The sequence below is a fragment of the Peromyscus maniculatus genome, chromosome 8, assembly GCF_049852395.1.
Source record: "Peromyscus maniculatus bairdii isolate BWxNUB_F1_BW_parent chromosome 8, HU_Pman_BW_mat_3.1, whole genome shotgun sequence".
In the NCBI taxonomy this organism is placed as follows: domain Eukaryota; kingdom Metazoa; phylum Chordata; class Mammalia; order Rodentia; family Cricetidae; genus Peromyscus; species Peromyscus maniculatus.
The window spans coordinates 85,418,621-85,445,542 of record NC_134859.1 but is presented as its reverse complement, the minus strand read 5'-3'; the positions used below and the strand labels follow the sequence as shown (position 1 = coordinate 85,445,542).

General features: G+C 55.4%; 2 protein-coding genes across 2 annotated transcripts; one reads left to right on the top strand and one right to left on the bottom strand.

Annotated features, from left to right (window-relative positions):
* Mien1 (migration and invasion enhancer 1) lies at window positions 1–2,114 on the top strand. The gene is made up of 5 exons (XM_076543302.1): window positions 1–92; window positions 618–964; window positions 1,077–1,174; window positions 1,501–1,577; window positions 1,662–2,114. The coding sequence occupies exons 2-5, from the start codon at window positions 876–878 to the stop codon at window positions 1,743–1,745; spliced, it is 348 nt and encodes a 115-aa protein (XP_076399417.1). The 5' UTR covers window positions 1–92; window positions 618–875; the 3' UTR covers window positions 1,746–2,114.
* Window positions 2,115–2,592: 478 nt separating this feature from the next.
* Window positions 2,593–26,842, bottom strand: Erbb2 (erb-b2 receptor tyrosine kinase 2). Its single transcript, XM_006971838.4, has 27 exons — window positions 26,557–26,842; window positions 20,036–20,187; window positions 19,107–19,320; window positions 17,808–17,942; window positions 17,440–17,508; window positions 17,153–17,268; window positions 16,871–17,012; window positions 15,215–15,334; window positions 14,831–14,957; window positions 13,284–13,357; window positions 13,065–13,155; window positions 12,688–12,887; window positions 12,165–12,297; window positions 11,991–12,081; window positions 11,214–11,374; window positions 8,195–8,242; window positions 6,684–6,822; window positions 6,476–6,598; window positions 6,184–6,282; window positions 5,778–5,963; window positions 5,497–5,652; window positions 5,302–5,377; window positions 4,922–5,068; window positions 4,443–4,540; window positions 4,067–4,255; window positions 3,586–3,838; window positions 2,593–3,433 (listed from the first exon to the last, which is right to left on the bottom strand). Exons 1-27 carry the CDS (start codon window positions 26,627–26,629, stop codon window positions 3,078–3,080), a joined length of 3,768 nt encoding a protein of 1,255 aa, XP_006971900.2. The 5' UTR covers window positions 26,630–26,842; the 3' UTR covers window positions 2,593–3,077.
* Window positions 26,843–26,922: the final 80 nt, after the last annotated feature.

Below are 26,922 nucleotides of genomic sequence, written 5' to 3'. Positions count from 1 at the left end.
AAGGAAGAGGCAGGGAAGACGCTGGCGGCCTCCACTTTGAGAATTACAACCTGGGTGCGATGAGAGGCTAGGATGACATGGGTGTGCGAAAGGTGGGTGCCTGTGAGGAAGCCTAGCCTGAGGAACAGATATTTCCTTTCCTTTAGTGCAGGAAAGAGTCACAAAGATTTGGAAACGACACCACTTGGCACTTTAGAGTCAAAAGAACTAGAGTGTTGGGCTTAACTGGTAAAGACTTTTGCGACAGCGCCTGACAATCTGAGTTCAATCCCTGGGACCCAGAGGATGGAAGGAGACCGATTCCTGAAAGCTGTACTCTGACCTTCACAAGTATGCTGTATGGCACAGCCCCCACCTCCAATACACACCTATATACAAATTAATAAATACATGTAATAAAAGTTTTAAAAGATGCCCTCACATGCACAAATTCATTCACTTATATACATAATTATTCTAAAAAGTTAAAAAAAAAAAAAAAGCTCGATCATGTAACTATGGGGTGGTTTCAAATGTCATTATCATGCTAGCGAGAAATAGCAATAATCACAAACCATCAGCTACTTCAGCCCCATCCTCAGATGCTTTTTTTTTCTTGTCTTTTGTAAACGGAAAAGAGCTCTGCAATCAGAGGCAGTTCGTCACGGATGCCGAAGAAATGCAGCGCTCTCAAAACCCAGATCAGGGAGGGTTTGGATAGGGTCGCCCAGTTGGGGCCAGGAAACTCGCTCTCCAGCGGCGGCACAGGATCAAGATGTAGTAGAAGCTGGTGACTGCAGGGGGCGCCCACACGCGATGAGCGGCCCGCCACGCCCCTCACGTGACCCAGGCCTGGCGTCACACCCGGAAGCAGCCCTGCAGCGGAGCGGGCCGCAATGAGTGGGGAGCCAGGACAAGTGTCCGTAGTGCCCCCTCCCGGGGAGGTAGAAGCAGGCAGTGGAGTCCACATCGTGGTGGAGTACTGGTGAGCCACTCGGGCTGAAAAGGAGCCCTGTGTTCGCCCGCAAGACGGGGGTGGGCCCACGGGAGGCCCCACCCCCCGGAACCCCAGCTCACCCCACGTCTCTTCTCCCCAGTGAACCCTGCGGCTTCGAGGCGACCTACCTGGAGCTGGCGAGCGCCGTGAAGGAGGAGTATCCGGGCATCGAGATTGAGTCGCGACACGGGGGGACAGGTGAGGTCCGCAGAGCACCTGCTGAGTCAGTCTGTGTTATAAACCCCAGCTCCCCTACCTTCTAGAGCGGACACTGGCTGCTATATATAACCCCCCAGCAGTGTCTGGCACATAGTGAAAATGCCTGGGGTGGGTTTGGAGGGAAGGAGCCCTTAATGGCGTGATGGGGGGTTCTTGGGCTGAAATGGCTTAAGGATCTAAAAACCGGGTCACACGTGGTGTAGGCGGAGACCATGAACAGCCCCGCTTTACACTCTCTGGAGTGCCGAGGACCTCCCTGGACTTCTGCCCGTTCTTGGCTCATTCTTGCGTTTATTTCATACCAGGGGCCTTTGAGATTGAGATCAATGGACAGCTGGTGTTCTCCAAGCTGGAGAATGGGGGTTTTCCTTATGAGAAAGACGTGAGTATCTGCAGCCTTGAGAGGATGGCTGAGCCACACCCTCCTCTCCTATGCGTGACACCGGCCCACGTCTCTGTCCCCTAGCTTATCGAGGCCATCCGAAGAGCCAGCAACGGAGAGCCTTTAGAAAAGATCACCAATAGCCGGCCTCCTTGCGTCATCCTGTGAAGACGACACGATTCTTGGAAGCGTGGTTCTGGGGTTCAAACCTTTGTTTCCTTGTGGTTCCGCTAGGAACTCCCTCTGCCTTTTGCCCCTCACTTATCTCCATGTAGCTAACACCCTGGCCTCCACTTTGCCCCTTTGGGCACAGAGAGGGACTAGACATTTCTATGGTCTTGGAGGCAGAAAAGAGATGTTCTCTGTGGATATGTCCACTACCACCTCACACCCCTTTCCCAGGATCGGTGCCCTCTGCAGCTCGGCCCTCTCCTCAGCTTGGCAATTCCTGTCCGGTGCCACAGTTGCTGTAACTTATTTCCCCCGAGTCCTGGGCAATGTCAGCTATTGGCAATAAAGAGTTATTGGCGCTCCAAATCTTTGTGCCAACTGTGTTTATGTCCAGCCTGCGGGGAGCATGGAGGACAGTCTGGCCCTGTTAACACCTCCTGGGGTTGGTCATTTCTGGACAGATGCACGTCTCTAAGGCAAGGAAACTGAGTCACACGGACAGCCCCTTCCCCAACTCCACTTTCCCCCTTGGAGGAGAGGAACTCATTCTGGCAGTGGCCTTCGAATGAGCGTATCCAGGGGAGAATGATCCTGTCACCAAAGGGTCCTCAGAAAGGAATCCTAATTCCCCAATCCCCCAACCCCAAACCAAAGCACCTCAAACTTTTGGAAGCTCTCTACCCACTCACTCCAGGGAGAACTGTGTGTCAAGTGTGCAGGAAGACCTAGCCCAGAACCCCTCCCAGACAGAGGCTGGGGCCCGACTCTTCTACAAATCTCATTGCAAATGGAGAAAGCCAGACACCACCACTCTCTAACTTCTATAGAACGGCCACTCTCCCATAGCGTCCTTATTTCATCTTTTAAAAAACAAAAGTAAAAACAGAACAAAATACACTCTGTACAAGGATTGGTCTGGATGCACCTCGTGGGATGCACAAGTCTCAGACCTAGTGGCTTGTCCTGTTCCCAGGATATTCCCTAGGGGCCTCTTCCCTTCTAGGCTGAGCTTCCCTCAGTCCTTAGAACCAAGAGAGGCAGGCCAAGGGAGGAGCCATGGCTGTGATAGCCACGCGACCCTCCAGACTGTCAGGGCAGAGTCTGGAATCCAGGGGCTGTCCAGTGGGCCACCTCTTCCAGCCAGGCGGCCCCTCTCAACCACTCAGGATTCAAGCAGCAAGGAAGAGTCCCGAAGAGTGGGTTCCTGGCATAGCAGACTGCCCTGGATGGGACGTGGCCAGAGGCTCTCTCCCTGCTTTGTGGTGATGGAGACCACAAGCCAGGCCTCCCTCACTCTGAAGGCAGAATAGGACCTCTGCAGACATGGCCTCATACTGGCACATCCAGGCCCAAGTACTCCGGGTTCTCTGCCGTGGGGGTCCCTTCAAAGGTACTTGGTGGAGACCCCCGCTCTGGAGGGTTCTGGTCCCAGTAATAGAGGTTGTCAAAGGCTGGGCAAAAGGCAGGAGAGGGGTGAGGCTGAGAGGCAGTGCCCCCTCTGGGTGCTAAGTATTCAGGGTTCTCCACGGCACCCCCGAAGGCAAAGACGTCTTTGACAACCCCGTTCTTCCCAGGGGAGAGAGTCTTGGGTCTTTCTAGTGTAGCACCAGCAGGCCGGACGGGAGGCAGAGGACCCTCCGGGGTCAAGGGAGGTTGAGGTCGAACCTCTGGCTGGTTCACATATTCTGCGGGGGGGGGGGGGGGGGGGGGGGGAGAAGAGGAGCTGTTAATGAACCAAGGAACCAAGATGTCCCTGCCCCACGGCTGCCCCTCAGCGGGTGTGGCCCAAGGGTGCCCAGCTCCCCTCTCCCCAATCTCTCAGGCCTGGATTCCATACCGGGCTGGGGGCTGCAGGCCACAGGCGCGACATAACCATCGGTCTCAGCGGGCAGGGGTAACGTGGGGACCTCGCTGTACCGCTGTAGAGGGCTGAGGTCATGTGGAGAGATGTTCTGTAACCCTTTGTTGACCCCCGCTCCCGGTTCGCCATCGAACACATCGGAGCCAGCCCCTTCTGAGGGAGCCAGCGGAGACCTGGGGGGCTCTTCTTCTGAGGGCTCCAGGGCCAGTGTCAGCTCGCCACCTCCACTCTGGGGTAAGAGAGAGGGTCACGATGGAAGTTACTCAAAGGTCTGGGAGGGGGACCTCGGCAGGGAATGACAGGGTCCTGGGGAAAAAGACAGGTCACCTTGGAGTCACGATGGGGAGGATGGAGTCCCAAGGGCTGGAAAGCAATAATGGAAATGGAATCTTAAGGCCGTGTGAGTGTGTGGGAGAGAAGGGACCCTGGGAGCTTCTGTTCTACGTTGGCCACTGACCCTGGTAGACGAGCTGCGGTGTCTACGGTGGGCCGTGCTCACAGTGCCCGGGGCAGGATCTGGACAGAAGAACCCCTGCTGGGGGACCAGATACTCTTCGGCATCTACCAGGTCTCCCATGTCATCATCTTCCAGCAGTGAACGGTAGAAGGTGCTGTCCAAGGGGCTGGATGGGCCCAAGTCCTCATTCTAGGGAGGAAGGAGACATAAGTGACAGCCCTTCCCCAGCTTAGCGTCTAGGTCCCCAGAAGGGTTCACCAAGCTTGGACTAGAGGTGGGGACTTGGGGTCTTGGCATCCAGGGGTCCCTTCCCTTTCCCCGTCTCCGCAGGAGGGAGGGTACTGTTGGGTGGGGATGGGGTGGGAAGGCCCAGTACCTGGATGACCACAAAGCGCTGGGGGTCCCTTGCCATGCGGGAGAATTCTGATACCAACTCCCGGAATCTCGGGCGACATTCAGAATCTATCATCCAACCTAAGGCAGGAGAGAGCTCAGCATCCTTGTCCCAGGACCAGGCTGAGGAACAGCTAGCTACCTGGCCCCTTCCTGCTCCCTGTGAGTCTGGCCTTGACAACCCTGGCTCAGCCCGCAGTCCTCACATGGCGGAAAAGCACAGGTGGATCCGGGGATCTTGAGCCAGAACCCTGGAGTACTTCTACCTTCCTCCTCTCAACAGCTGTCCTCTTGAGCACCTAGACCTTCTACTGCGAGTGGGATGAAGCACCTTCTGAGGCCCCTTCAAGGACACCTGAGCCCATTCACATCTCACTCTTCCTCCCCCGGCGTGTAAGGACCCCCACATCGGTCGGACCGCCCTTCCTCTACACCTGAGGTTCAGCCCCGCCCACCACGCACATTTGACCATAATCATGTAGACATCGATAGTGCAGATTGGAGGCTGAGGCAAGCGCTCTCCTTTCTCCAGCAAGTCAGGGATCTCCCGGGCTGGGATCCCATCGTAAGGTTTGGCCCCAAAAGTCATCAGCTCCCACACAGTCACACCTAGGACAGACAGGCATCGGGAGTGAGGGAAACGGGAAGCTGAGGTGTACCGAGGGAGAGGCTTGGCCAAAAGGTAGGATCTACTGGGTCTCCTCACTCCCCAGGTGGCACAGACCCCCACCAGGTGGACACCAACAGTCCTCCTCTCCTCCATCTCCACCCTCATTCTTCTGCCTGTATCCCACCCTGCCATGGCTACTCAGCCAGCCCTCTCTATCACCACCTCCACACACCATAGCTCCACACGTCACTCTGATGGGTGAACCGCCGTCTAAGAATGGATTCCAATGCCATCCACTTGATGGGTACCTGGGAATGCAGAGCAAAAAGTCCTGAATGGATGTGGTAGGGAGGTGACCCTTCTCAAAGTTCTCCCAATGGTCAGAGACCACCCCACCCCAGCCCACCCCAGCCATCCTTCCTCCAACCTTGCCCCCATCTGCATGGTACTCTGTCTCATCAATGTCCAGCAGCCGAGCCAGCCCAAAGTCTGTAATCTTGACATGGTTGGGACTCTTGACCAGCACGTTCCGGGCAGCCAGGTCCCTGTGCACAAGCCGCACTTCCTCCAGGTAGCTCATCCCCTGAAAAATCAGTGTGGAACCTGAGTCTGGATCTCACTTTACTGACACTGCCCATCCTGGCCCCACATGAAGACAGGGATTTGCACCTAAAGGACCCGCAGAGTCAGAAGGCCCCAAGCACACACCTTGGCAATCTGAACACACCAGTTGAGCAGGTCCTGGGAGCCCAGGCGACCTCGGTGTTCTCGGACATGGTCCAGAAGGCAGCCATAGGGCATAAGCTGCGTCACCAGCTGCACTGTGGATGTCAGGCAGATGCCCAGGAGGCGGGACACATATGGAGAACCCACACCAGCCATCACATACGCTTCCTGCAGGCAAGGGTACACTGAGGGAGACAGGAAACCGCCTACTCCCACCCACCATACTCCCCTCCTGGAGACCCTCCCCCATCCCTGCAGGACCTGCAGACCAGGAAGATTAAGAGTCAAGGTTTACGGGGCTCCATCTCAAACCCTACGGAAGAGAAAGCCCCGATCTGCAGCTAGGGGGCTTCTCACAAGTCCCAAGGGGGAGGGTGAAGGGACTTACATCTAGGATTTCTTTGTTAGCTTTTGGGGATGTGTTCTCCCTCAACACCTTGATGGCCACTGGGATTTTCACGTTCTCCCCATCTGGGATCCAGATGCCCTGCGCAGAAAGAGAAGGACTTGAATCAGGCCTGTGGTCCAGATCCAGCTGGTCCCCAAGAAGCCATTGAGGAGTAGCCTTCCCCACCCTCCAGCTTGGCCCATCCCTCTCTCTTGACCACGCCCCTCCAGACACAGCCCCCCCCCCCCCCCCTGCCCAGGTCCAGCCATGCCAGAACCTGGCCCCTCCTGACCTTGTAGACGGTGCCGAAAGCTCCCGATCCAAGCACCTTCACCTTCCTTAGCTCGGTCTCTTTGAGGATCCGCATCTGAGCCTGGTTGGGCATGGCTCCACTAGGCGTCAGTGGCTCCACTAGCTGGAGTGAGAGGGTGTCAGGGTGAGTGCCAAGCAAGCTGCAGGGGGTGGGGGTGGGGGGCTAGGAGGCCCTCACCCCACCTCACCTCGGTTTCCTGCAGCAGCCTCCGCATTGTGTACTTCCGGATCTTCTGTCGCCTTCTCTTGATTAGGATCCCGACGACCACCCCTATGACCAGGAACAACAGGATGCCCACCACAGTCGCGATGATGGATGTCGCCGGGCTGAAAACAGAGCCCAGAGTCAGAGATCAGGACTAGTCTAGGGAGGAAATTTGGAGAGACCCTATGAAGGGACAGGAATGTGCCTTGGCTCAAAAACATCATGGGAAGTTGGGCAAGGTGGTGGTGCACGCCTTTAATCCTAGCACTTGGGAGGCAGAGGCAGTCGGATCTCCGTGAGTTTAAGGCCAGCCTGGTCTACAGAGCGAGATCCAGGACAGCCAAGACTATACAGAGAAACAAACAAACAAACAAACAAACAAACAAAAACCACAACAACAACTTCATGGGGAAAAAAAATCCAGCAGAGACCTTGTTGATCGGCACTGTGCCCACTCCAGGGATTCTGCCACACTTGAAATGGAGTCCAGGATCGTGCACCCAAGGCTCTCGGGTACTAGTCAAAGCTTTCTCCAAGGAGCCATGGTTTCCCATTCCTTGCAGTTGTTGCACCTAAGATACCCTTTACCAGGACCCCTATTTCTCCATGATATCACCTTTTTTGATTCAGCTCATCTTAGGGCACACAGGGACCCTCGATAGTCATCAGACCTTTTATTTGCTGATTCACTTATTTTTGTGACTATGTAGTTCAGGCCGGCTTTGCACGTATATGCATGTGCCTCAGTCTTCCAAGTGCTGGGGTTAGAGGTGTGTGCCACCAGGCCCCGCCAGAAAACAGTCTTGTCGTCCTTGCTCCCTTTTACCCCATCTCACTCTGCACAAGGTCTGCCATATAGCAAACATTTCATGAATGTTTGCTTCAGGGACAAACAGCAGCTCTTTGGAGCATACCCCAGCTACCCCAGCTACCCCAGCTTGCTCTTCTCCTTTCCAAAGCTCCGCTCTGACAATCTACGGCCCAGTGGTCAAGAACTCTACCCTCCAGATCTGGCCCTCACTGCCTCAACTTCCACCCCTCTGCACTTTATGGTTCACAGCACACACCCTAGAGATAGATCTCTTAGCTACTCTAGACTTGCCTGATCCTCGACCTAAGTGCAAAGGATGCACAGTGCCCCCTCCTGGGAGCCTCCACCTGCCCAGCTCGAATACACAGAGGCTCGGCAGGCTACCACAGTACTCTGCTTAGTTTATCCCCAGTTCTAGGAGCTTGAACCTGGCCTGGCCTGTGTCCCTAGAGAAATATCCCCAGGGAGGCTCTTGGTACACTGACCACATTCCCAGCATCCCTTACCCCACAGCATCCTGAGCAGGTCCTCATCCACTTGTTAAGACACAAGTCAACAGAAGAATAGGGTAAGAAGGGAAGCATGTGTATGCAGCATGTAGGGAAATCCCTCTCTGGATTACTGACCACCCAGGGCCAATGAAGGAGTTGGGGCAATGGGGTACCTCTGGGGCTCAGGCCTACCTGGCTCTCTGCTCTGCTGGGCAGCCTCGTTCATCCAGATCCACACAGCTGTAGAAGAGAGAGTGCCACCATCAACCCTGGGAACAGCCTCTTGGGGCAGGTGTGGCAGGATTACTATCCCCATTGTGACAAGCAGAAACTGGGCTCCAGGTCACCAATTTGCTCTGCGCCAGCCCACAGGAAGAATCTTTCTTCAGTGTGGGAGCCTACCTCCCCTACATTCCTGTAACTTCCTGTGCTGGGCGGGAAGGGGGCCACTACCAAGGCTGAAAAATCAGCTATTCCCTCCATGAAAGAGGCTCAGGGTATATGTACGGCCCAGGAGAGGAGAGTTTGGCAAGACCTATTAAACACCATGGGGCTGGGCTGTAGCTTAGTGAGGGAGGGTCTACAAGGTCCTGGCATCTGTCTCCACCAACCAAGCGATAAAACATCAACAGTTCTGCCCCAACAATTGGCACTGCCATGCCAACACCAGGTCACAAGAAGGCATGCACACAGATGCCCCTTTGTATGTGGAGCTGAATGGTAATGAAGTGTTTAAAAAAAGGCAAGCAAGAGCAATATCCCTCAAACAGGGCTGGTGCTGAGTGGCTACGAACTGAGAAGTTTTTAGAGGGCAGACCGAGATGTGCTTACAAAAAAGGATGCAGAAAGTGGGTGAGAGGCAAAGCACAGACTATGTAAAGGAGAGCTGTATTGCATTAAGAAATGAGGGCAGGGCAGAGGGCTGGAGAGATGGCTCAGCGGTTGAGAGCACTGGCCACACTTCCAGAGGAACCAGGTTCAATTCCCAGCACCCATAACTGTCTATAACTCTAGTTCCAGGGGATCCGATGCCCTCACAAAGACTTACATGCAGGCAAATCAACAATGCATATGAAATAAAAATAAATAAATCATTAAAAAAAGTTTAAAAAAAAAAAAAGAGGGCAGGCCGGGTGGTGGCAGCGCACGCCTTTAATCCCAGCACTCGGGAGGCAGAGGCAGGTGGATCTCTGTGAGTTCGAGGCCAGCCTGGTCTACAGAGCAAGTTCCAGGACAGCCAGGGCTACAACAGAGAATCCCTGTCTGGAAAACAAACAAAACAAAAACAACCTTAAATAAATAAACGAATGAATGAATGAATAAACAAACAAAACAAATAAATAAATGAGCAGGAGCGATGATCTTCCAGAGGACCTGGGTTTGATTCCCAGGACCTACATGGTGCCTCGCAATACTCTGTAACTCAAGTTCCAAGGAATCTGACTACCTCTTCTGGCGTCCACAGGCACCAGGCACACACATAGTGTGCATAGCTACAAACAGACAAAAACCACCTGCACTGGCTCTTACGGCAACTTGACGTAAGCTATAGTCATTTGGGAAGAGGGAACCTCAACTGAAAAATACTCCCACCAGACTGGCCTGTGGGCAAGCCTGTGGTTCGTGCTCTTGACTGATGGATGACATGGGCAGGCACAGCTCACTGTGGGTAGTGTCTTTCGGGCTGGTGGTCCAGTGTGCTGTAAGAAGACAGGCTGAGCAAGCCATGAGGAGCAAGCTAGGAAGCAGAATTCCTCCATGGCCTCTGCATCAATTCCTACCTCCAGACTCCTGTCTGGAGTTCCTGCCCTGACTTCCATGGATGATGGACTGTGACGTGGATGTGTAAGTTAAATAAACCCCACACCACCCCCCGCAAGTTACTTTTGACCATGGTATTTATCACAGCAGTAGAAACCCTAACTAAAACACACCATTACACATAAATAGCATAGTTTTAAAGAAAAAAGAAGAGAGGGTCACGTGGCGGTGGTTGGCAAGATGGCTCAGCAGGGAAGGAAGGGCATTGACAACCACGCCTGATGACTGTGTTCAATCCCTGGGCCCCACGTGGCAGAGGAGAGAACCAACTCCCAGAGGTTGTCTCCGACTTCCACATGCCTGTCATGCGCACGCATGCTGCCAAGCACACGTGCGCGCGCGCGCGCGCGCGCACACACACACACACACACACACACACTCACACACACACACAAATGTAATTAGAATAAATGTTCACAATAACACATTAAGATTGTAAATTACCATGTGAGATAAAACCATGCTGCTGGCAGTTCTACTGTGACTGACTTGGACTGTTTCCCCTGGTGACTTAACTGAAATCATCAGGCTTTTGAGCAAGTGCCTCTGCCCACTGAACCATCTTGCCAACCCCTAATGTGTTATTTTTTTAATTTTCTATAGCTGTGTGTGTCTGAGTATACGTGTGCACCTGCAGAGGCCAGAAAAAAGCCCGAAGCTCCTGAGGCTAGAGTGAACAGAAATCACGAGTGTCCTGGTGAACCAAATTCCAGTCCTCTGAAAGAGCAAGTGCTCTCCACCTCCGAAGCACCTCTCCAGCCCCAAAATGTGTTCTTTTTTATTTTATTCATGTGTATGTGTGTGTGTGGGTGGATGTATGTATGTGTGGGTATCTGGGTGTGAGTGTGTGTGTGTGCATATGTGTGCATGTATGTGTGGGGGGGGGGCGGAGTTTGTGTATGCTGGGGGAGGGGTACCCGTAGAGGCCAGAAAAAGGTACCAGATCTCCTGAAACTAGTTAACAGGCAACATGAGTCTCCTGATTTGGGTGCTAGGAACCAAGTTCAAGCCTCTGGAAGACCAGCAAGTGCTCTTAACCACCGAACCACCTCTCCAGCCCCTAGTGGGTTATTTTTGTAATTAGAAAAGAAATGCAAAAATTACATCTTAGCCAGGCGGTGGTGGCACACATCTTTAATCCCAGCACTCCCAAAGGGGAGGCAGCCATTTCTGTGAGTTCAAGGCCAGCCTGGTCTACAAAGCGAGTGCCAGGACAGCCAGAACTGTTTCACAGAGAAACCCTGTCTCAAAAAACCAAAATGAATAAATAAGTAAAATTTACATCTCGATGTGAATGACGGTGGACTTATCCCCTTCTCACAGTAAGAGCTCCAGGGAGGCTCCTATCACGAAAGCCCTCCTTTCTACAGGAAAAACCCCCTCCACTCACGAGTGGGTGCAGTTGATGGGGCACGGCTGGCATACGCCCTCCTCATCCGGGTACTTCCAGATGGGCATGTAGGAGAGGTCTGGTTTCGCACCACTGGGACAGCGAGCCACACAGAAGGGTGAGTCCTTGTAGTGGGCACAGGCCATACACTGATCAGCATCCTGCACAGAGGGGAAAGGGTTCGCGGGGAGTTAGGACAGCCATCCCTAAAGCAGAAGGGTCAGGCCCCGGGTCCCTGACCAATGAGCCACACTGCCTTCCCCCGTCACTGAGGTAAACATCCCTGCTCCTTACAAGGAAACGGAGGCACCCAGAGACGGACGTGCGTTCTCTAAGGCGTGACAAGCGACAACTATTATGTACAAAGTTTTCTCCGTGCTTGGGCACGGTGCCAAGTCCTATTTAATTTCATTCTCACCACACCCCAACCAGGTAGGAACTCTTACAACATTCTCCTATTATGGAAGTGAAAACCGAGGTTGGAAACAGGGCCCGGATTTGGCCCCTCAGCACAGCCACAGCCAAGGACACAGGCCTTCTTCCCGGGACTGTTTGCGGGGCTCCAGCGTCACCAGCAGGAAGGGGTAGCTCTCGGGGTCCATCCACAGCACAATGTGGGCGGCCCCCCATCCCAGCCTCCCCGACCTTCCCCGCTCCGGCTGTCCCGGTCTAAGCTGAGCCTTCTCTGGGAACAGTCTACCTGGCAGCAACCTGCCAGTCCCCCCCCACCCCGGCCTCCCCCCTCCCCGGCGCCCCCCGCCCCCCCCCGCCCCTCACCGATCCAAAGCAGGTCTCTGTGCTGTTTTGAGGCTGACACTCGGGGTGGCATGGCAGACAGTGCTTGCCACTCACGTACTCCCTAGGGAGCCTGCGAGAGAGGTGGCCATAGTAAGGGGTCTGGGAGGTGTTCCTCTGTGCCCCTCAAGCCACCCACGCCTCTGCCACTCATACCCCTTCCGTACTCGGCACTCCTCCACGCACTCCTGGCCCCGAAGGAACTGGCTGCAGTTGACACACTGGGTGGGCCCTGGCCCCCAGCAGTGCCCATGGGCACACAGTGAATAGCAGGCCGAGCCCTCGAGACCTGCAACGAGGAGAAACGCGGCAGGCAGAGGTGTTAGGAGAGGCTCGGGTCTACGCCGAGAGGCTGCGAGCATGGCTCTGGGATGGAGGCTAGGACATTCAGGGAGAGGAAGAAGTCTGCGGTGCAGGAAACAGGGAAGGGACGGGTGTTTGGACAGCATGGAAGGACCCGGCCGGATGCCATGCCGCAAGGCCAAGCTCTGACGGGCAGTTCGGGAGGCAGAGGCAGGCGGATCTCTGTGAGTTTGAGGCCAGCCTGGGCTACAGAGCGAGAGCCTGTCTCAAAACAACAACGAAGGGCTAACCTAAGAGGTTTGCAGGGCCAGAGGCCATGGATGCTTCTGGGTACTGGCCCGCGCCCGTGCGCGCAGAGCTAGGCTTCCTGTCTTACCACATTCCTCCTCGGGCCGGTTCCCACTGTGGAGCAGGGCCTGGTGGGGGTTCCGGAAGAGCTGGTCCCAAGGCACAGTGTGTACAAAGCAGAGGTGGGTGTTGCGGTGAATGAGTGCCAGGCCGCTGCCCAGCTCCCGCAGAGAGCGCAGCCCCAGCCAGCGGATTCCCAGGCCTTGCAGCGTCAGGGAGTAGGCGCCACTGCAGAAATGCGGTTTCCAGTTGCAAGAAGATTCCTGCTCCAGGCCCATTCCCGGGCAGCAAAGGGCCACTTTCACCCTCCTCCTGCCTCAGCACACCCGGCACGCTCACGAAGAAGCCACTGTGGTGTCACTGGGGAGCAGGGCGCTCATGCCTGCTCCCTCCCCTCACACTTACTCGTGGAGAATTCGTCCCCGAATGACTTGAAGGTTCTGGAAGACACTGAGGTCAGGGAGGCTGTCTGGCCATGCCGAAATGTACAGATAACCTGCAGGCAGAGGAGGGGGCTGGGTATGCAGAAAGGTCCAGCACTCCTGCCCCACCCCACCCCCACCTCCCCGCACCACCACCACCCCCTCCACCCCTTAGAGTGGAACGCAGAAAGACAGAGCCCACCTGTGATCTCCTCCAGGGTTTCAAACACTTGAAGCTGCTCAGGCTTCAGGGGGGCAATGCCGGAGGCAGCGTTCCTGGAAGGATCAGAGAGAGCAATCAGCAGAGCAGGAGGATGGAGATCAGGAGCTCCAGAAGGCCTTGACACACTACTCTCCACCCTCGCGGAGGCCATCAAGCGAGGCTGCTTCCATCCTGAGATTCACAGCCTAGGGTCCGAGTCTGGCAGAGCAACATTTGTGCCTTTGATCTGGAGTCTCATTTGCAGAAGTGTGACCGACTGACAGAGACACTGACTTCAGCTGCCAGGGGCATAAACAAGCTGAACTGTTTGTAGGAGAGGAATCTGAAAACGACCCAGGTAGCCACGGGTGAGCAGGGTGCTGCTACACTAAGCCCTGCCCTCGGCAGGCTCTAAAATACAAACGCAGAGAGCGCTCGGTACCTGTCAAGCCCTGTTCAAAGAGTGTCCCAAATATTAACTCTTCCAGACTTTATAACCACCTCGAGGGTAGAGCTACGATGATCCTCATTTTACACACGAGGAAACTGAGGCATAGACAAGAGAAGGCAATGAAGCCAATCAGTAGGACGCTGCCATACAAGTGTGAGGACCTGAGTTCAATACCCAGAACCCGCGTAAGAAAGTCCACGTGTGATGGTGAGCTTGCAACCCCAACACTAGGAGGTAAAGACAATCCCTAGGACACCCTGGCCAGTCAGCCTAGCCTGTTTTGGTGAGATCCAGGCCAGTAAGGGGACCTATTTTGAAAAACAAGGTGGATTTTTTCACACTTGAGGCTGCCCTTCAGACACACACACACACACACACACACACACACACACACACACACACACACACACACGGGGGGGGGGGGGGGGGGGACGGGGGACGAGTAGGTTTCAGACCCCAGTCTGGACGCTGTTGCCTGTCTTGGCTGCCTCCTGTTCTGTAGCTGTTCTAAGAATGAGGCAGCTTGGGCGCTGAAAAGATGGCTCAACATTTAAAAGCCCTGGCTGCTCTCCCAGAGGACCCGGGTTCAATTCCCAGCACCCACATGGCAGCTCACACCTGTCTATAACTCCAGTTCCAGGGCTTCTGACACCTTCACACAGACATACATGCAGGCAAAACACCAATGCATATAAAATAAAAATAAAAGAGGCAACTCAATAAAAACCGCCATGAGCAACTCCCCAAAGCAAGGGTACATGGCAGTTTCAATAAACCAGCCCCCAGCCGACACTCTCCCTCTGTCCACCAACACACAGAAGGCCTAGAGAAACACACAGAACTTTGAACCATTTTCCCTCTGGGATGGGAGACTGGACTTCATCTGGATGGTTTGATCACCACACACGTCCATGGTCTAAAGCTATTTACAAAAGCAACTCTCAACTCCATGTCCCCGGCTCCCTCCGGCCTCCCACCTGCCTCCTGTGGCTTCTTGGTCTCCCACCTGGGGATTCCTCAGCGACATTTCTGCCACCCCTGGGTCTTCAGGACTGTGTCTTCCCTAACACCCCCTCAGGCCACTGGGTGCCCTTACCCATCAAAGCTCTCTGGCAAAAATGCCAGGCTCCCGAAGATCTTCTTGCAGCCGGCGAACTCCTGGATGTTGGCACTGGTGATGGCCCTGGCCGCTCGCAGGTGCTCCATGCCCAGACCATAGCACACTGGAGGAAAGGGTGACAAAAGGAGCCATCTCAGCACCGCACGGGATACCGGAGACCTGTCCACTGTCCCCTCCTCAGGTGACGGGTCTCTTCCCTACGCTGGCAAGACACACTCAGGAGACTGATTTGGAGGGGGCAGGGTAGGCAGAGACCGTGAGAGAGAAGCGGCGGAGCCCCGGGGGTCTGAGCAGTAGCGGGGTGGGCCAGGCTGGGCTGGCAGGCAGGGACGGCAGCTGGTCATGGCATGGGGTGGGTACCTCGGGCACAGGGCTTGCTGCATTTCTCACACCGTTGTGTTCCATCCTCAGCTGTCACCTCTTGGTTATTCAGGGGACAGACCAGAGTGCAGGACCCCACTTCCGTAGATAGGTAGTTGTCTGCACAGATGGGGGAAGCAAATCTATGTCCCCTGGCCTCCCAGCCCAGCAAGGCCACCATGCCCAGGTCTAAGAGGAACACTACCAACCAGGCTCCTCTCTGTGCAACTGACTCAGGGCAATCATTTACTCCTCACAACACTCCTATTCCAACAGCATTCTTATTTGCATTTTGCAAAAAGGGAAATCAAAGTGTGGAGTTATGCAAATCATTCCCGTCATTGTGCTACTAAGTAACAAAGCCAGAATTTTTTTTTTTTTCCCAAGGCGTGGTCACATGTAACCCCAACTGGCCTCAAACTCGCTATGTCGCTGAGGATGACCTGGACTCCTGATCCCACCACCTCTACCTTCCGAGTGTTAGGGTGACAGGCTTGTGCCACCGTGTCCACCGAGGACTTGAACCCAACAATCTGGCTCCCCGCCTTGTCCTCTCACCCTGACCGGCACCTAAAGGCCCCACTCCACCTCCCATGAGAGGAAGGAAAGAGGGTCCCCAGGCCCAAGCCCAGTCCCTAAGTATCCGTCAGTGCTTAGGGTCACTGTCACACAGAGCCCTCCTCCTCTACGCAGACTGTAGAGTAAGACATGCATTTAAAAGAGTATTTAGTACAGACTAGGCATTGTTCTAAACGAGTCACAAACATTAATTCATTCAGACATTATATACGTATTAGGACGGGACTATTACTGCCCCTATTATCCTGGCGGGGAAACTGAGGCACAGCAAGGGGAAAGCTGCTAAGATTATTAAATGACAGGGGGCAGGTTTCAAATCCTGCACTTTAGCTCCCAAGTCTGGGCTCTTTTGCTGCCGCCTGCTACGTGTCTGTTAAACAGAAGGAGGCAAAAGGCCAGGAGTGGGCACAGGCTTGTCACCCCCAGCACTTGGCAGGGGCAAGGCGGGAGGATCAGAAACTCAGTGTCATTCTTGGCCACCTGATGAATTCCAGGTAAAGCCAGCCTGAGCGACATGAGATCCTGATTTTAAGAGGGGTAGGGGTGGGAGCCAGGCGTGGCAGCGCACACCTTTAAATCCCAGCACTTGGGAGGCAGAGACGGGAGGCTCTCTGTGAGTCCAAGGCCAGCCTGGTTTAGACAGCAAGTTCCAGGATAGCCAGGACGACACAGATAGAACCCGTCTAGAACAAAACAAAACAAAAAAAAGAAAAGGCAAGGCCTAGAGAGAGGGCTCAGCAGTTAAGAAACTGGCTGCTCTTGCAGAGGACCCAGGTTCCGTTCTCAGCGCCCACGTGGTGGCTCACGACCACCAGGTCCAGGGGATCTGATTCCTTCTTCAGGCCTCCACGGGCAACGCATGCACACGGCGCACAGACATGCATGCAGGCAAAACACTCACGCACATAAAATAAAAATAAATAAAACATTTTCTAAGAGGAACAATGAGGCGGCTGGACTCGAGAGTCACGACCAGCCCTCCAACGGGCACAGGACACTCACAACACACTCCCATTTCTGCAAGCCATCCTCCCTAGCCAAGGCGTTATTAACGATGCTCCTCTACCCAGCACTCACAGGGGCAGGTGGTCACACAGCTGGCACCGAAGGTGTAACGACCCTCAGGGTTGGGCATGGACTCGAAGGTGTCTGTGTTGTAGGTGACGAGGGCTGGACAGTGCAGCTCACAGATGCCACTGTGGTTGAAGTGAAGGCAGGCCTGGCAGAGACAGGCCGCTGGTGGTCACTGGGATGCTGCAGCCTGGTGTGCCCACGGCAGCAGGGCAGGGCCAGGAGAGATGCCCACCCCTTGCTTCCTGGAGGGTTGGCCCAAGGGGCACAGGAGCGAGCGGCACATACCAGGCAGTCAGAATGCTTGGGGCCCGTGCATCCTGCGGCACACTGCTCGTGGCAGCAGTCAGTGGGCAGCTGGCCCTTGCATCGGGCACAGCCGCTGGTGCAGATGGTACCCGTCACTGGGGATGAGAGGACGGGGGGAGGGTCCAGTGGGGTCTGGGCACCAGACCCTCCGTAGCATAGCATTACATTCTGGGAGACATCTTATCCCGAATCGGTCCCCCCCCCCACTCCCAGCTGTCCCCCTGCCCCAGCCCCACCTCCAGATACCAGGTCTCCCTCAGACTCACAGATCTGACAGTCCTGGGGACTCTCACCCCAGCAGTGATTATCTTTACAGGCTGGGGCGCAGGGTGGGCCTAAGGAAGGAAGCAAAGGAGACAGTGAGGGAGGGAGGGAGGGAAGGAGGGAGGGAGGGAAGGAGGGAGGGAGGGAGGGAGTGGCATATTGGTGACAGGAACATGTCAGCTGAGCCCAAGGGCAGAAGGGCAGTAGTGGGGGACCCACAAGGGAAAGAGCCCTGGACAGGTGGAGGTTGTGCCTCCAGGCAGGGAGACAGAGCATCAGGACAGGAAAGGGGAGTGGGTAGGGTGGGTGGCTGAGACGGGCTGTATGTTGGCAGTCTGGGTCAGGTGGGCTGTCACGGCACATGGCTTACAGTCCCGGGAGCGGCTGGTGTCAACATCTACAGGAGCCAGCTGATTACTCTTGCGGAAGACGTCCTTCCACAAAACTGTGTCCTGGTAGCAGAGCTGAGGGTTCCCTTGGATCACAACTCCTCCCTTCAGGATCTCTGTGGGGAAGGCAACATAGTGAGCTCCCTCCAGGCCTCCCTGGGGCCTCCTACCTTCCCCGTGAGCAGCCACACACAGGAGTAACCCAGGACCAGGAAGAGGGGACCGGGTCGGGGATGGGAAGTTCCCCGGCTGCCTTTTCCCTCACCCTGTGCACACTGTGTGGGGGTAAACAGTGAGGCTCTGAGGCAGGGGTATAGCTCAGTGGCAGAGCAAACACTCAGCATGCACCAGAACCAGGAAAAAGTCCCTAAAGTCTGAAACCCCACGTTACCACAGGCTGGCTGTGTAACCTTGACAAGCCACTGATCCTCTGCATGCCTCGATTCTCATCTGCAGAGTGAGAATAACACTGAAGAAGGCTGGTGGCAGCATGCCTGTGATCCCAGCACTAGGGGAGCTGAGGCAGGAGGACTACTTCGGGGTCAAGTTCAGCCTGGGTGGGCTATGTAGTGAGATCATGGATCAGAACAACAAGACCAGAAAACCAAAATAAGCACAACAAAAACAAAGAAACGGGTCTGGAGAGATGGCTCAATGGTTAAGGGCACTGACTGCTCTTCCAGAGGACCTGGGTTCAATTCCCAGCACCCACATGGCAGCTCACAACTGTCTGTAACTCCAGTTCCAGGGGACCCGACGCTCATGGCAAAACACCAATGCACATAAAATAAAAATAATTTTAAAAAAACTTAAAAACAAAAACACTTGACGGATTAGTAGCAGGACTTACAGGATTGTAGCATGACGGAAATGGGATCCAGCATGCAAAGCACCCGGGACCCTGGTTGGGACACCGTCAGGTCAGGGCTGCCACATGCAGTTCCACGGGTTGTTAACTGCAGACTTTGACATGACAAAGATGGAGGGAAAAAACCCCCAGCCTGATCCCTAGTGATTAAATCATGGATCTGATGCCAGCTGCAGCTTCCTGAAGAGGAGGGGATCAAACCTGGGGCCTTGCACATGCTGACCAAGCGCTCTGCCACTGAGCCACCACGCGGCCCTCTTTTTCTAATCTTAGGGTTCCAGGGAGAGGGAGGCTCGGCTGGCCTGCACGCAACCAGACCATACTTCTAGCCCTCACCGAGCCCCTCCGGAGCCAGAAGGGCCCAGGTCAGCAACCAAGACCCAGGAGAAGCTTGGAATGGTGGCAGAGGTACCTGTGAGACTTCGAAGCTGCAGCTCCCGCAGCCCTTCCGGGGTTCTGCCTGGGGCGGCGGTGGCATTATCCAAAGGATCTCGGTTGTTTAGCACAGCCAGAGCATACTTGTCCTCAAAGAGCTGGGTCCCTCTCACGATGCGCAATCTCTGCAGGGGGAGGTGCCTCACCTGGTTATGAGCGATGAGCATGTATCCCTGAACTTCCTGGATGTCCTGGCGGGAAGGGGAAGGGATGGAGGGTAAATGAAGCATGTCTGGGCTTGAGAAGCGCCAGCACCTCACAAGGCCTGAGGGTAACCCAGGGTTGGGGCTATGTCCTGCGAGGCCCCCTGGCCACTGAGCAATCCTGCCCCCTCATGCTCAAGATGGAGCCCTAGGCTGCTCCGCACCTGGCCTCACCAGATTCTGGTCTGGTTGATCAGGACTGATAAGAAAGAGTACAGGCGCACTCTGGCAGCTGCAAGCCCATGCCCCACCCTCTGCCCATCTCAGCTTCATCTCTGAAAGGTAGGGCCTGCGTAAGATGGCGTCTGTGATTTAACAGACCCTGTCTGTCCTGTGCAGCCCCCTCCAGGGCCTGGAGAAACAATCCAGGAGGCTGGGCTCCTCTCCCTCCTACGTATAACCTTCCCTCAGACCTTTTCTCTGGCATTCTTCACAATGGTGGGCCAGGATATCTGCCAGTCTGATATATAAATAGAGAAACTGAGGCCTGGAGAAGTTAAAGGTCGAGACCACATTCACCTGGAATTTATACCCCTAAAGGAACAGTGACGGGGACAGCTGGACCAGTGCCCGCAGAGGGAGTCAACTGGGTTTCACATGGTTATCAAAGGCATTCCTGGTTGAGGAACCAGGGTAACAGAGGGAAGAGGACCTCCTTCCTCACACACGGCTAGTCAGGGGGCTCAGCAGGACCAGGTCTCACCTGCAGGAATGAGAGGCTGGCATTGGCAGGCAGGTAGGTAAGCTCCAGGTTACCCTGAACCACTTGACAGCCCTGGTAGAGGTGGCGGAGCATGTCCAGGTGGGTCTCGGGGCTGGCAGGGAAGCGTAACTTCATGTCTGTGCCGGTACACACTGGTGGAAGGGAGGCCGTGGGTCAGGACGCAGCTCATGACCTTCTCCGATCTAGCCACCTCCTCCACACTCACTCCCTGGAGTCATGTCATCTCAGACAGGGAGAATGCATGGCTGTCAGCCTTCCCTCCCACGCCTCTGCGTCCACAGGGTCTAGGGCAGAAGAATGCCCTCGTGTTTGGGGGAAAGGCCCCCTTGTAGCCGGGCCACCTTGAGCATCCAGAGGGGCCCCAATGTGTCAGCCCTTAGGGCTTACCACCCATACAGGGTTTCAGCAGGGGGAGAAAGCCTCCCTTTGTCCAGAACTGAGGGTGAAAAATCCCCAGAGAGAGGCGATGATGAATCAGACCCCTCTGGGTAACCCCATCTGTCTCCCAGGCAAACCAACTCAGGGCATTCTCCTCCTGCCATTCTAACACCCACATGTCAACTTCCCCCGCTCAGGACAACTGCCCCACAGTACTACCCAAAACATGGGCAAGGAGGGTTGACTGGAGTCACTGCTGGACGTAAGGGGAGTCCCGGGCCTGGTCAACATTGCAGAGCTCCCTGGAACACACCCACGGGGAGAAGAAAAGCCTAGGACACCAGCTAGGGGACTTGGCTGCAGATCCCGACCAGGGTGAGGCGCACTCTGCAGGTTCCTACGCTGGCTCTCTCACCCTCACCACCTCCTGGGGCAAGACTCCAGAAGCAGCTGGCAGAAGCCATGCCACGAAACTCCTGCCACCAGGGCACCACGTCAGCTCTGTGTACCTGCCCGGTGCCAGCTATCAGCCAAAGGGGTCCCCAGATGCACTACCATCCCCTTGCCAACCTGACCCTCGGGCTGGTTTTCTGGAGACCAGATAGTCCCACTAAGTCCCCCAATAGGAGAAGCTGCCCCCCAGCTAGGGGGCTCCAGGTAGCAGCTGGCACCAAGCCTACCATACCAGCAAGAAAGAGATTAAAGTGTCCAGTTGAACTTGTTTTTCTGCTCGGGTGAGAAGATGAATCACCTGTGCATCTTGCCCAGGAGGTTGGGGGGAAGGTGGGTGGAGGTGTTGCCCTCACATACACAGGCCCACGGGTGCCTGAGCTGCTGAGAATCCCCATTGGTTACTGCTCCACCTTTCAGTGACTGTGTGCAGATTCAAGAGACCAGCAGCTCTGAGATCAGTCTTCAGGAGCCCTGCTGTACCAGCTAAGCGGAGCCTAAAGCCAGCTCCTAGTTAGCTTCCCGCCTCTGGATCTGGGGAGGGCTTGGGGGCAAGTTCCTGAGCTCTCAGGCTGCCTTCAATGGCCTCAAGCTGATGATGGCCTTCTAGGAACACTGACAGAGGTCTCTTCTCGCCCCTCTGGGCAGATAGGGAAGGAAGCAAGAAGTGAGGAGGAAAAGGAACAGAAATAGAACCCAAAGGCTCATCTTCTCAATGGAGGGGAGACAACCAGGCCTACCCACCCTATACCGCACCCTCTTACATCCTACCCTCCCTCTTCTTTCTCACACACACCCCCCAAGTCTCCCAAAAGAAACAGGAGCAAGGGGTGGCAGCCAGGCCCAAAATAACACGCTGCGGCCAGGACCTCCCCCAGCATCACGGCCTCAGCTGCTTATATGCACAGCTGTCCCTAGGCCCCAGAGCCCAGGTCCAGCCTAGCTGCGGCCAGGGATGGCAGAGATGGAGTAGGGGCCCACCCCCTGTGGCAGCCTAGCAGAAGGAAAACAACAATAGCAATCGCCATGGTAACCGAGCTGAGTACCTACTGTATACTTCGAAGGCTGAGGCTACTGCCTCTGTTTTACTCAGAAGGAAACTGATCCTTCCCAGATCAGAAAACAGGTTCAGGGGTAAATCATTGCAGAGCATGCACAAGGCCCGAGTTCCAATGCCAGCACCACAACACCAGAAAAACAAACAAAACAAACCAAAACAACAGCGAAAAACAGCAAGAGAACAAGAGAAGCGGGGTATGAATCCAGGTCTGCCTCAGACCCCCTTTTCCCTCCACTAAACCTCAGCGCACACACAAATAACCATGCCACACACACCCCCAAAAGCATAAAAACACACTAATTCTCCAGTGTGACCAATAAACACACTGGCGCAGGCAGGGCAGGGTGGCTGGGCCGGGCAGAAGGTCAGAAAGAGTGGCAGCCACACCCCACTAGCCAGTTTGTTTATCTGATTTGTGGTCGGTTTGAGTAAGAGTCTTAAAGTGTTTGCAGACAGGTGGGAAAATTGGTACCCTGAGACCTCCTCCTCCGGGGGAGCGGGGAGCTGCCAGCTGATCCCCCACACACACACACACCACGCTGACATACAGCCAGGAAAGCCTCTGGATCCTTCCCAAGTCTCTGCCTCCCTCCCACACCCCCCTCTTTACCAGGCTTACCCCATCAGCTGACCACGGTCCCCATAACCATCCTGTCCCATGAATTTCAGGGTGGGGCAACAAGACTCTAATTCTACACAGGGATGCTCTCTGCCTCCAAAACAGGTGCCCCTTCCGAAGGCCCGTCTTCCAACTCTTGGAGACAAAAGCATTATGAAGCAAGACCCACCCCAGAGCAAGGCCAGGCAGGGCTCACAGTGAGTGCTGGACAAGTATCTACTGACTGAATGAATGAAGGAGTGTGGGAACGCCACCTAGTCAAGAGCCTCCGAACTGAAAATGACAAGAATCCATCCCTCAGCTCAGAGCTGACCACGGCCCTTCGGGTCCCTCCTGCTGAACACTGGTAACCAAGGTTTAGCCCCAACTTGGGGCTTCTCATCCGGGGTCTGGTCTCCCACTGGTCCTCCTTCCTTCATCGGCAGTGTTGAGCATAGAACCCAGGACCTCCTGCATGCTGGGCCCCCAGCTGCTCGCTCACTCACAGTATGAAAGCCAACACTTCCTTCGGTCTTCATAAACACTGCCAGGAAACTACCTACATCCCCAAAGCTCCTCAAGCAGGCCAGAGGCCAGCACTCTCTCAAGTGACACCAGGACTCTCTTGCCACACACACCCGCTCTATGACGCTGGTGTCAGAGCAGAGCCTGGGCTCAGGTTCTTTTGTCCAGAACCCTAGCTCAGCTCCTCTTGGGCCACTGGGAGCATATATATGCTCAGCCCTCCAGGGCAGAAGCGAAATCAAATTCTAATCTCTAAAGCCAACAGTGACTGTGATTTAGCTGGCCCCTCGGTGAATATTTTCTGACCTCAACAACTCTTACTCCCTTCAGGGGGCCCCCCGAGAGTTAAAGAGGAGGAAGGGAGACACACGCAGTCTGCAAACATAAGCAAGCTTTGTAAACAGACCCGCAGCAACCCAAACATCGGTTTTAACGACTCCCCCACTATCACTGTTGAGAATACAGGTCCACTGCAGAGCCTCTGCCGGACTGGTGGGGGCCTAGCACATAACAGATCGGTCACTCCAGGAGACCAGAGGAGCTCTGCACCGGCTGGGGACAGGAAAGGGGTCCTTCCTGCCCATTCATTTACCCAAGCGCAAGCACACCCTCCCTGGGCCCTCCTCTGCCTTCCAGCCCAGCTTCCACAAGCTCCTCATGTGTCCGCTTTATCTGCCCACATTCCCATGGGCCTGTGTATCCCAGTGGTCTCTGCACTTTCCTGCCCTCCATCCCTGGCACTGCTGAGGGCCCAAGGGAAAAGCCAGCATGGGCTGGACAGGAAAGAAGGGATCTCCGCCCCCATCTTGGGGTCCCTTCTTCAGCATGGGTCAGGGGCCAGGAAGGCCATATTGAAGAACAGCCTAGCACTTCTTCCCTGGGTGACTGCTGGGCTGCCCCAAGGCTTTCTAACCCATTCCCAGCCGATGACTAAAACTCGGATCACCTCTTAATGCCCCTGGTAAGTCTCTTCATTTCTCTGAGGTTTGCTTTTTTCATCTGTACACCCACTTCACAGGACAGTGCAGAGAGAGAACAAAGCCATCTACGAAAGAGAATCCGCCGTATAGGAAACACACAGCAGAAGTTTTTAAACTGTGAGAGAGAGGTATACAGCAGGAGCTGGGTAATTACAGATCAGAAAAAGAGAGAGAGAGAGAGAGAAAGTCTTTCCATTTGGCTTTGAAAAGAAATATATATATTTCTTTCTTTTTCTTGTTAGGGTTTATTTTATTTGATGTGTATGAGCCTGCCCTTATGTGTATACTACACATATGCCTGGTACCTGTGGAGGTCAAAATTAGGCATCAGGTCTCCTAGAACTAGAGTTATGAGGCTGTGAGCTACCATGTGGGTGCAGGGAATGGAGCCCATGTCCTCTGCAAGATGAATCTATTACTCCCCTATAGCAAAAAGAGGGAGGGGTTTGGACAGAACCACACCAGAATTGAGATGCGAATGAGCCCTGCAAGGTTAGGAATGTGTTCACTGCATGTCACAAAACCTAGAGCCCCGAGGATCCCAGCAACACCTTGACCCTCTGGGCCTTCCCCAGATCTTCTTCCCCTACACACCTGCCCTACGCCAGTTCTGGGGTATAATCTGGAGCGAAGGGCAGCTGGATGGTGATGCTCTGTCTTTCTAACCATTCCTGGCCAGACAAACTCTCTTGTCCCTCTGCACCCAGCACCTGGAGGGCTGAGACTCAGCAGCACCCCACCCCATCTGGAGAACTGACCCCTCAGGTCCCCCACACTACAGCACAAGGCCTCTCCTGGCCAACTCCACTCCCAGACTCAGGGGAAGGGCCTGGCCTCACTTTTCTCAACAGAAAGTCCAAAGGAAGGATGCCCTCCTGAGAAACTGAAAGGAGACCTCATCCTCAGCAAGGCAAGGGGCATCTCCCACTGTTTACAGCAGATTATAGCCTAGTACCTTGAGGGAGTTCCTGGAGAGGGCAGAGTTCATCTTCTGTCCCCAAGTCAGCAGAGAGATTGCTGTTTGGCAACAAAACGCCCCACGCACAAACGTACAACCATAAACTCCCCAGACATACAGGGGTACCCCACAGAAAGCATAGCAGTGTACTGACGAGGACTCTGGGGGACACACAGATAATACCCCCTAGGCTCCCTGGTCTCTGGAGAACATCTACTGCTCCCAGAAACTGCTTTCTGTGTCTTCCCTACAACCTACTGACTCAGGGAGCAGGACCCCTACTGTCCCAGTCCAATATGTGGCTGGGAGTCACACTGCCTGGGGTCCACCACTTATCCGATGGTTTCTCCAGCCCATGTTTTCACCCTGGGACAAGGCTACTAGCATTTCTACTGTGGAGTTGTTCTTAGTACCGAAGAAGGAATGCATGCGAACCACCACCCACGGAGCCTGGCACAGCAGACCCACACGGAGTGTATATCAGCTTTTACGCTTATGGTAGAAATGGACATATGGGTTAGTATACACACTGCCCGGTCACCCTCCCAGCCCCCAACACGAAGACAGAGGCAAGAGAACAAGCCAGCTCTCTGTCTACCCCTAGCTGACCTTACTTCCCGATGCCTTCCCCTCAAATGCCCAGGAACCCTTCCCACTTGACTAAATGAAAGCCGGTAAACACAATGACCACCCCTCAAGATCCGAGCTTTCCCCGAGTCCTAAAGCACACACTACTTAAGCTGGCTCTAAGAAAACTTGTTCAAAACAAAACCGTGGGGTGTGCAGCCCAGTGGTAGAGAGATTGCCTAGCACGCCCCGAGATCGGGGTATGCGGGTGCGGTAGGGGGTGTTCCATCCCCAGCATGGGGCGGGGGGCGGGGGAGAGAAAGAAAAAGAAAAGGAAAAACTTGTTCAAAACAAATGCCTACACCCCACCCCCGTGCCCCCAAACCCCAGACACCATCCAGAAGCAACTCAACCGCGGACCCGCCACTCGGTCCTCCCGGCTCAACAGGACCGGCTACTTTGCCCACCGGCCCCTCCACCGCGACCCCGCAGGAAGCTGGAGTAACTTACTAAACCAAAAGGGCCGGAGGGGGTGGGGAGGGGGAGGGGAAGGGCAGAGGGGACCCCGAAGGCATCTTGCCCAGTCCAGTCCGGAGGCGGAGGCTGCCAACTGGAAGAGCTTTGAGAAAGCGTGAGGGGGCTCGGAAGGGGGGAAACACGCGCACGCACGCACAGCGCTCCACACACCCTCCGGAGGAAAACTTTCTGGCCGGCTTCAGAGAACTTTCCCGAGGAGTTCCCGGAGCCTCCCTGAGCTCGGGAAGCTCCGGTGTGGCCATCGGAGGCCGGTCCCGACCTCCAGTGTGGTCTTCCGAGTGACTGCCCCATCCCCAGCTGCTCTGATCCCCTCCGGGCCGCGGCGCCGGCAGCCGGGATCGCCCCATCGCCCCGGACCGCCCGGTGGTAGAGCTCACGGAGTCCCGGGGTCCCAGCCGCCCGTGGGCGCAGCCGCAGCGGCCCGCGCCCTCCCCATGCCAGACCCACCTTGGGTGCCCGCGGCTCCGGGGGGCAGGAGGGCGAGGAGGAGCCCCCAGCGACACCAGGCCGCCAGCTCCATGGTGTTCACTGCGGCTCCGGCCCCATGGCTCAGGCTGGACCAGGCAGCGAGCGCGGGGCGCGGCGAGGGCAGGCACAGGCGCGGCGCCGGAAGGGGCCGCCGGGGAAGGGGCGCTCCTGGGCTCTGGGTCCCCAGCGGCGGGCAATCTCAGCTCCACAACTTCACGCCGCACTTCCTCGAGCAGCCCTCCTCCTCCTCCACCTCCTCCGCCGCCCGTGATTGGGAGCCGCGCGCTCCCGGCTCGCCCCCCCACCCCTCCAACTGCATTCCAGCAAGGCTGGGAGTGGCTGCTC